Source organism: Phocoena phocoena, chromosome 8 (genome assembly GCF_963924675.1).
Source record: "Phocoena phocoena chromosome 8, mPhoPho1.1, whole genome shotgun sequence".
NCBI classification, from domain to species: domain Eukaryota; kingdom Metazoa; phylum Chordata; class Mammalia; order Artiodactyla; family Phocoenidae; genus Phocoena; species Phocoena phocoena.
The window spans coordinates 4,203,375-4,213,712 of NC_089226.1; the positions used below are offsets into that span (position 1 = coordinate 4,203,375).

General features: G+C 44.9%; 1 protein-coding gene across 1 annotated transcript in view; it reads left to right on the forward strand.

Annotated features, from left to right (window-relative positions):
* Nucleotides 1–9,975, forward strand: part of SNX19 (sorting nexin 19) — a 34,668-nt gene extending 24,693 nt beyond the window's left edge. Inside the window, exons 9-11 of the mRNA XM_065881564.1 lie at nt 7,864–8,048; nt 8,826–8,913; nt 9,843–9,975. Coding sequence (XP_065737636.1) covers nt 7,864–8,048; nt 8,826–8,913; nt 9,843–9,975 — 406 coding nt within the window. The remainder of the gene's footprint in view (nt 1–7,863; nt 8,049–8,825; nt 8,914–9,842) is intronic.
* The last annotated feature ends 363 nt before the right edge of the window (nt 9,976–10,338 follow it).

Here is a 10,338-nt window from a genome sequence, read left to right on the forward strand (position 1 = left end):
CAGTGTGGCCTATTTGTGGTACTCGGAGAAGTCAGGTACGATTGGGAATATACGACATGCAACCAGAGTGGCCAGAGATTACACCGAAGAGTTCAATAGGCACCGACCCATACAGAGCCCTGGGCGCTGTTCAAAGAACATAGGATTTGACCCCATTTATTAGGAAACCATGTACAGAATTTAAATAGATGATGACATGATCCACTTTGTAACTTAGAAAAAGCACTTAAATAGTGCTGTCGAGGGTTAATGGAAGGAAGAAACGTTAGAGCCGGGGAGGCAAATTAGGAAAGAGTTACACTGACAGAAATGAAAGGTGATGGGGTCTGAAACTAAGATGATTGCTACAGCGATAGTAAAGGGGTGATGAATTCATGAGAAACTGAGTACTGAGGAGGTCGCTCAACTAGATTCAGTAATTGTTGCAATAATTATGTGGTCTTGCGTGGGGCACATGGACCAGGGATGGAGGAGAGGAGAAGTCTAGGGTGACTCTGTCTCCTACCTTGTGGATTGAGAAGCATAACAGAACGGCATAGTATCCTCTCAACAGGGTGTCTGACTTGTGATACTGAAAGTTTCCTGTTGCTTATTAAATCAATAAATCAATAGATTATTACCTACCTTTGTGTAAAAAGAAATAGTGACACACGAGGAAGCATGGACTATATCTCTAACAATTTTGAGATTTTTAGGAGGAAACTTCAGGACTTGGAGGCCTAGATTTTCATCCTTTCTTTTAGCCGTAAGCTCTGTCTTTGGAAGAAAAAGGGAAATGTGGAATGAATAGTTAATTGTGTAGCTGGTACAGAGGAAAGGTTTTTAAATTTTCTTCCTCTGGCAAATGATGCTCACCTGGTGGACTCCTGACTGCAGTTAAAACATAACTCAAGGGGAGTAGGAAGAGTATACTTGACAGGAGACCCGTCAACTCAGCAAAGACGAAGAAGCTGCAAGAAAAACTCAGATACAGCTACAAGTGGATGTAATGGAAAACAGCTGACAGAGGAAAGTAGAGGTAGGTGAGAGGTACTAGAATTCACAGAAGAACATAACAAAGAATCCTGTCTTATATGCCATAATAACAAGTGAACTTAAAGTTTTAACACTGGAAGTTATCGCTGAGAGTTTTGGAATAAGGTTGATTCATTCAGTATATATTTGATGCCTTATTATGTGAAGGGCACTCTTACAGTAAATGCTGAGGAATATACCAAAATGAATTGAGATCCCTCCCCTCAAAATTTTGCAGTCTTACTCTTTTGGCACTTTTAAGAAGCTCAAACAGTATGTACTGAGTAAATGGAATAAACAAACACATGACTCCAGTAAGAAAGGAAAAGAATCAGCATCAGATGCAACCAGAGCAGTTAACTGAGCATATGTAAAAGACAGAGAAAGGAGACGTACTGAGCAATGCCGACAACAGGAACGAAAACTGATAGGAATGGCGTCCACAAAGCTTGACTCAGAAGGAGCTGACATTGTGGATAAATGTTAGTGGAAAAGATTTTTTTTAAAAAAAGGCACATGTTAAAAACAAGAATAAAGAAAATACAGGTAAATTGTTTGGAACAGATGCTGTAGTATTAACTGGTTACATTGAGAAATCATTTATTCATTTATTCAACAATGAATTGGTATACTTTTTGCCTAGGGTATTTAATTTCTGTTTTTTTCTGTAAAGAAAAAGGGTCTAACAAGAAGAATTGAGCAAATGTGATTAAACTAGAATTGAAGACTAAAATAGGAATGAAAATAATGAGAGCATTCAGTCTGCTTTAAAACTCATGTACCTGACCCAGATGAATTCTGTTCCATGGAACTGAAAGAATTTGTATTTATCATTGAAGACCTAAGATCATTAAGAAAATTTCCATATAGAGATGTGTTGTGTTAGAGATGGATAAATATCTGGCCTTATAAAAAATGGATACAGGCTCCTGACCCTGACATTTATCTCTGGAAATTTCTGAAGTAGATTATTAAGTAGATGTTTTGTGAACACTCGGGAAGAGAAACAGCAAGCCCTGGAAGTCGGTGTGCGTTCAGTGGGAATGCACCCTGCCTGATGAGCGAGGTTTCTTTCTTGGCTTAGCAGGACTGTCAGACCATTAAATGAAAGGAATGCATTGGTTGTTATACTGCCTGTGAATTTCCACAGGCTTATGCCATATTTTCCTAATATCCATATGGACACACATGGTCTGGACTGTGGTACTTTTAAGTGGTCCATGGCTAACTGAGTGTCTTCAGCCCAAGTAGCTAATAGATGGATAGCCTGGAGGGCATTTTCTAGTGACAGAGCATCGAACTTATCCTGTTGATCAGAAATTTGTAAGTAACTCTAATCTTAGAGGTATAATTAATACTCTGGGTGACAGAAGTCAAGATTCAAAAGGATTAAAAGAATTAGAATGATAGTCTAAAGCAAACAAGACGGAATTTAATAGAAATAAATATTATAAATCATAATTTAGATCTTTTTAAAAATTACACAAGTACAAAAGGACAAGTCTAGGCTTAACAGGCGCATGTGATTTTTTGTTAAAGTACATACGTGGACTTAGGGTTCTAATTGACTGCAAACTCAGTATGAGTCAGTGCTTTGATGTGTGTGCCCAAAAAGCCAACACAGTCTTTGACTATATTAATAGAAGTATGGTGTCTGGATCAAGCAAGGCACTAATCTGCATTTTTTACTGGTCAGGGCACATCTGGAAGTTGTGTTTGGTTCTGGGCACTCTGTTTTAAGAGAATAACAAAGCAGCCCACACCCAGAGGAGGGAACCAGGATGAGGAATGGTTCATTTCTCTCCTTCATTCGTCTGATGTTGCGTGTGTTCTGTGTGCTCAGCCTTGACGTTGGCAGAATCAAAGATGTATACCTTGTGGAGGAGACTTAGCATAATAGCTGAATTTAAAAATGCATAGTGTTGTCTTTTGAAAGAGATTTGACCAAGTAACTTTAATACCTCCTGTTAAACTTCTGAGGGTATAAATAGGAGCAATGACTGGAAGTTACAAGGAGGCAGATTTTGGTGCCAGTATTTAAGAAGCATCCCTAATGAATTGAAATTACCCTCTTCAGGAGTTAAGCAACTTCCCCAAAGTCACATTCCTCATTGGTGGCAAAGCTAAGATAAAAGCCCAACTTTCTGGAGTCAGAGGCCAGAACCCTTGGCTCTGCCACGATATCACACAGGGGATTTCTACTTTGGGAGGAGGTTAGATAGGGTAACCTCTTTCCTTCCAGCTCTAAAGTTGTATGTTTCTATAAGCCTCTTGCTATGAAATGCTTGTTTCTTCGCAGTGTTTTCATTCGTGAATTGGTGAGATTGGAAAAGATAACCTCTAGGGTTCAACAGAGGATTTCTTTAACCTCCTTGGTTAAAAATACTTCAATTATTAAAGCATATTAATTTTGTATCTGCAAATTATATGTTACTAATCAAAAACAAAACCTCGTGGCTAGTTATAGAACTATAGAACTCAGATTCCTAAATCGTGATGCTCAGTCAGTAGTCTTCCTTTGAAGCACATGTTTTAAAGATGTGGATCCATGATTTAAACCATGAAAAAGCAAAAATCAAAGAAGAAATTGTGTGAGACTCTGCAAGCCACTTCAGATTTCACAATAGTCACTGGGAGGAAGAAACAGGAGTTTCTTGCCCTTGAAGTTCATGTCCTCCTCATTCTTCTCCCCACACAGGGCAGGAAAGGATGGTGACCTAGATACACAGTCAGAGGGCCTGAACTCTCTCAGGCACAGCCGAGCAACCTGGGTCTGGCTGCTGTAGGACTGGGAAGCCTAGAGCTGAGCACAGACCGGGAGGGGCTGTCTGTAAACACACGAAGGGGCTGTAGCAGGAAGGCAGAGGCCTGGGAAAGGAATCAGAGGGAAGGGAACTGTTACTTTTATCAGGTGTGAAGTTGGCAAAAACAGCTTGTGTAAAATGGGAAATACCTTGGATCCGCACCGTCATCCTCAAGATCTCCTTTCTTTCCACCCAGTAGATTGGGCCTACTGATTTCACAAGCAAATGCTCAGAGCAGTGTGCTAGGACTGTGGTACAGAACACAGTGTTCGGGTTTATGCCACTGTAAACATTTTACAGGGCGCTTGGGGGCGGGTGGAGGTGGGGACTGTCTCCAGGAGGCTAAAGATGTGGCTTGAGCTTTTTCCTCCTTCTCTTGGAACTCTTAATTCCTTGTACCATAGCGATGTTTTTCAAACTTTTTTTAAACTTCATCTTACAGTAAAAAATGTTTTACATCATGACCCACTCTGAACACACACACGCACACACACACACAAATACAGATCTGCTGTATCCATATATACATGCATAAGTAAAAGGGTCCCAAAACTTGAGGTGCACTTTTATGTTTTCTGTTCTTACCTATTTACATTTAGGTGTTCTTTTAAACGTTGTCACAAACCACAGAGTAGACGCCATGACCTCTAATGCTGTTCAGCCACAGTCTGAGAAGTATCCTGTGCCCAGCAACCCATTCAGATGACTGCTAGCCCTGCTGTAAGGGTGACAGGATGAGCGGACGCTTGCAATCTGGAGATCTGTGTAAAGTGACAGAAGCTTAACGTCATCTTCTTTTTCTCTCTCTTTGACCTGTATTTGGTACTTGCGGTTGGTTGTAAGTGGCTGAGGCATCATCGCCCTTGTGTTGGATACAGAGGTACAGCCCAGTGGGTGAAGAGGATTCAGGAAGCAGTCTGTTACTTTCATTTAGACTGCACCAGGCATTTTTGTTAGAATATTTTTATTGCTCTTGTGAATATTTTCTGTTATTATTTCACTGTCCTTCTCGCCCTCCCTCCCCGTTAAGCCATACTTGTTCAGGGCCTTCCTACTCAGCCACAGCAGCAATCTTAGAAAAGAAGTGAGGGGAATTTGGCTAATTAGATGTGGTCCCTTAAAGCTTTCTCCCCTTACTCTTGAGATTTGATTCTGCTGTTTTGATGGAAAATGACCTTCTGCTAACCTTGAAGTGCCATCTTAAGCCCTAGTATTAAACTGTCTCCTTTATAACCACTGCTTCATCCCTCTATGTATAGCTGTTTCAGACCAGGTTCCTTTGAGCGTGGACTGGACATGCGCGCCCAGTGGAATGGATGCCCTGATCTCTGCATCCCACGTCTGGCATCATAGAGGCTCTTGCATGTCTCAGTTACATCTGTTGTTGTTTTTTTCTCATTTTATTGCCTATTCTGGGCCCCCTAGTAAGGCTTCTTTGTGCTCTGAATCATTCAGAGATGGCCAGACGGAACAGATGTGGTTTGGCTTTTTTTCTTCTTCTTTTCTTTGGGAAAAAGGTAGGATGGTGGAAGAAGATATCTAAATCGAATATCAGAACTAGAATAGTAGTAGAAAATAAAACCAGTGCTATTTGAGGCTATTCTCTACCTTATTTATTTTAGTGTATTTACCTCATGCGTCTTGTATTATGTAAACAATAACATTTGTATTTAGTAGATGATTTCTTATAAATAATTTGTAAATAGTAAATAGTCCAAGGGATATGTGTGTGTATATCCCCCTTGAAACTTGAGCTGTCTCTTAGCTTAATAGTGATAGCAGCAGATTCCAGAAACTGATGCTGGAAAACTGTTGTGACACACTGGACTGCAGACACATAAGTTCCATTCCTTTTGCTTCAAGACACAGATTTGTTTTTAACCTTCCCACTCCTAGGTTAAGAACAGCTTACTCTTAACTTTTTCACACTTTGGTTCTTCTTCCCAATGCCCCCATTTAGAGTTTGATGAGGTACAGTCTAGTATATTTGTATAAGTTTATATTTTGCCACGTGTACACATTTGTTTTGCGTCAAGCATGTGTGCATGAGACACTCAGTCACTGTGGAAGGGGACAAAGAGGACCTGCTTGCCCAAATGCAGCTCGAGGTCCTGTTCCCATCGAGTGAATGACCATTAATTCAAAACCGTGAGACTCAATATGTTGTAAAACATGCCCTGAAGGTGACCGAGGTGCCCCGGTTTGCTGTCGTGTGCTATGCTTAGCTGAGGAAGGGTTGAGTGGATGTTAAGATCTCTCTGAAGAGGTGAGTCACAGGTACTACTGGCTCCTGAGGACAAAGAGAAGGGCAAACAGCAGGGCAAGCCAGCCTGTTGTATGCGTCTGTGCATGAGAAGCTGAGCTAGAACTAACGCTGGCTGAAGCCTTCTTGTTGAGGATTCTCCTGGCTCCTTTGGAGGACTTAAATTTTTTGACTCTCAGGTCCTTGCCCCTCTCCCTCAAATCACTTAGGTGAGACGCTGGTGCGGGTCCTTCACCTTAGCTAAAGGCACACAAGTGTATGTGACTTGAGGTGAAGACGAGTTGGGTCACTTGATGCCCTGCAGAGAACCTGATCAGGTCATCGCATCCACCTCCCTTTGGTGACCCTCTTCTATAAACAGGAACAGGAATTCTTGCTCCCGGATCCCTTTCGTCAGGCGTCTCAGACTCGCTGAATGAAAAGCCCTGTAAGAAGGAGATGCGGCCCTAATAATAACAGTACAATTGTGGTGGCTATTTTAGGCGGGAGCAGCTTTGTGCCTCTCTTGATGTCCATCGATGTCTGCCATTCTTGCCCTGCCATTACCTTTCAGACTTCCTATTCTTAGAATCATTTGTGAGCCCTGGGCTTGGGGGATTGCAGCCCCCAAAGCTGGAATGCCTAGCTCGAGTGGAATGCAGACTGTCTGGCAGAGTGGAAGTTAAATAAAGTTTGCGTCGGCAGCCCCCTCTGCTCTTGGACGGGCGACAAGTAGCCCGGGTTGAGAGTGATGGCATGAGCTGCATGTGGTGCGGTACCAAATGGAGTCTTCTGTGCGTGAGTAACGTGGCTCGTGGTTCACTCACCACAGCCACAGCCATGCCGGTCTCAAAATGGGACCTGCTAAGGAGGCCTCTGCAGTCTTAAACCCCAGCTAGTGACCGTATCACTCTGAAGAAATGCAGAGACAAAGAATTAACGTTGAAACGCCTTGCAGGAACTGCAGGTTTGGTATACCTGCCTCCTCAGAGTTACTGACTCGTTTTTGAAAGCAAGACAGAGGGGTAAATTGTCATTGTAATAAGAACAGTTGCCAGTCAGTCAACCACTATTTCACCTGGGAAGTTTCTGTTATGGGGACTCTTGTGGAGCTTACAGTTCAGCTGGAAAAGTCGAGCTGTGCATACATGAGAAGAGAATTCATGTTCCAAAGTGGAGTTCTGGTGCCAAATCTGTGTTCTAGAACTGAGTGCCAGAGGAGGCCTGAGGAGAGAGAGCATTTCTGGCTGGAATGCTCAGGAAGGATTTCGTGGAGGAGGTGGAGTTTGAACAGGTTTTGCCAGAGGGACAGATTTCTGTTACTGGAACGCAGAAGGCCTGGTGTGTAAGGAGCAAGGGGCAGACGAAGGGAGTCCTCAGGACAGGTCCTGGGGGCTTGAAGAGCAACTGGATACGGACAGGGTGGCTGGGGAGAGGGATTTGTACAAAATCACCAAACCCTGCACTCTGAAGGCTGTGTGTACACGTTACTGAGAAGTTCTGGTGCTTTCCACTGGAGGACAGTTGGAAAGGTGCAGCCTTCCCCAGAGCCACAGGCCCCTTTAATGTTCTTTTCTAAAGCCCCTAATACTACACGTGCCTCATAGCAGACACTCAGTGGATAATTAAGATAGTATTATTACTCGTCTCCAAATTCTGTGATCCCAAGTTGTTGACTGGCTTGGTTTTACCTGTGAGAGTCGGTGCTCACTTGGCTTTGCTCTGTCCTGATTGCTCACATGACTCACACCTCGCTGCCTCCTTTCCTCCAGGTTTACCTGACCCTTCTGTCTTCGACCACAGGTGGCTAGAGGTGCAGGTAGCTACTCTGACGTGTCCTCAGCGCTGGGTGCAGTACCTCCGGCTTCTTCAGGAATCCATCTGGCCTGGCGGGCTTTTGCCTGAGTATCCTCGACCCGTAAGGACCCAGGAGCAGAAGGCGGCTGCTGAGAAACAGGCTTTGCAGAGCCTGATGGGAGTCCTGCCAGGTGATTGGACAGTGAGCCCGACTGTACCAATAACTGTTCCTTCCCCTCCGCTTCACCACCATTAGCCACACCCTTCCCCGCTTTTTAAAAGGGCCTTGACTGTGGCTAAACGCAAAAATTTGTTGACCCACCATTTCTGAGGCTAACAGGAAAATGATCAGGACTTCCAGTGATGCTAAGGGAATGGGAAGGCTCACTTTAGGGCAGGTCTCTTCATTTTCCCACCAGATGAAGACTTCTGGGTCTCTGCTTTGGACCAGGGAAGAAAACGATACAGGTCCTGCAGAAGCTGAGCTTGGTAACTTGGGGCCAGTGAGTGAAGTGCATGGTCCTTAGCAGTAGATAAAAACAAACTCTGAAGAAGGCTTTTCCCCTTTGCTTTATATGGTTTTTGGAGGGCGGGGAAGGCAGTTTGTTGCCTCCGGTTGTGCTGGGGGAAGCAGGGTACAGTAGTGAACTCTTAGCCTTGGACAGTGTTATTCACTCTTACTTACCTCTGTTCTCCAACCTAACCTGTTGTATCAGAAGTACCTGCACTTTAGTGACGGGTTACCAGATTGTTTCTTGAGGCCCATTCTAATTTAGATACCTAAAGTTAAGAAACATTTTTCTTGGCTTTTCCCTATTTTCTGACGATTTTAGTTTGGCTGTGTGGTTCAGAGGTGTGCCAGAAGTACCCAATATGATTAAAGACAGCAGATATCTTGAGGAGACAAACCCCTTAGAAGCTAAAGCTTCAGCGGTGACACTAAAACCACATCTGTTTTTCCTCTTCAGATATCGTCGTAGAAATCCTTGGGGCGAACAAATGCCGGCTGAGCTGGAGTCTTGTCTTGGAGTCACTGCAGCAGCCCCTCATCAACCGGTAGGCATGGCTGATGCCGTCTCTGGTCTGAGGTATCTCGGGTTTCTGGGTGAACAGCTTCACTGAGAGGAACGGTGCCGCAGTCTCTCCTTGCCCTGGGCCCTGGCCCCAGAGTGTGATGACCAGGTCCACACACACTGGGTAAAACCCACTGTGCTGGCTTCTGAGCAGGTGTCAGGTGGTCGGAAGCTGGTGGGACCAGCCACCGTTTGCATTTGGAAGAACTCGATGCAGGCCCCGACGTGAGCTACTGAAAAGGCCCTGTCACCCCCAGGCCTGTTCTTCCTGACACCTGCCTGCCCCTGTGAGCATCTCGAGAGCAGCCCTTGGCCTGGGCAGTACTTTCAGCCTGGGTCTTTGCCTGATGTGAGGTAGACAAGATGAGGAGTTGGCCTCTGATAAGGGGACCAGAAATGCTGTGCACCTCCTTGAATAGTGCAGAGAGGTCAGTGCTTCCCTGGCTGGTGCCTTGGGGTGGAATCTTCTGCACGTGTTGAGTGCTCGCCCACTCCCCTCACCCCCGTCCTGCAGCTCACCGTGTCTGCTCACTCGCACCTCAAGGCTCCTGGCTTTACCTCATCACAGGTAACCTGAAGATTCTTAGTAAGTTGTTATCACAGGGATTTTCCCCTCCTTTAGAGTTCTTCAGAGCAGTGCCAATGTGCTAATGTAGCTAGCTATAAAGCAATGTGGAATTTCCTAACATCTAGTCTCGAGTACCATCTCCACCTTTACTGGGGTCATAGCCTTTATGAGTTCAACAGACTTTCATTTCGTGACAGAGGCTTTGTCCAGCTGTTGATGTTTGGAGTCCACTAAGGATATCAGTAGAGGGGAAAGGGAGAGGGAAGATAAATGTCATAAACAGGATCTGGTGTCTCTAGACCGAGCCAGACCCTCCTCTGAGTTGTTTTGTTCATTTGTTTCAGGCATTTGATTTACTGCCTTTGGGACATCATCCTGGAATTCTTGGATCTCAGTGCCTCTGCTGAGGAGTCCGCCATAACCAGCTCTGCCGCAGACACTCCAGGCAGCCCCAAGAAGATGGGCATCTCCCCTTAACCAGAGGTTATTTCACCCATTTCTTCGAGGGTTAGGAAGAGAGCATTACTCTGCCACCCAGAGACCAGTCAGGAGGGCTGTGCCTCTGGAACTGGGCTGTGGCTCAGAAGGCCTGGGGTCTCAGTGGCACAGTTCTCCCCCAACTTATACTCCATTTGTAGCAGGCGATGAGGGGGTATATGGACCAGTTGCATGCATACCCATTTCCATGCCTCTTTGGTGGTGTTTGGACTGTTGCTGGTGGGCGGATCCTGCTTCCTTTGGAAAAGGAAGCTGTGAGGTAGAGGAATGAGCCCCTTTTGCCTCTCCTTTGCCCTCCTCCCTAAGGTTGTTTGCCGACAGCCTGGCCCTGTGCACACATGT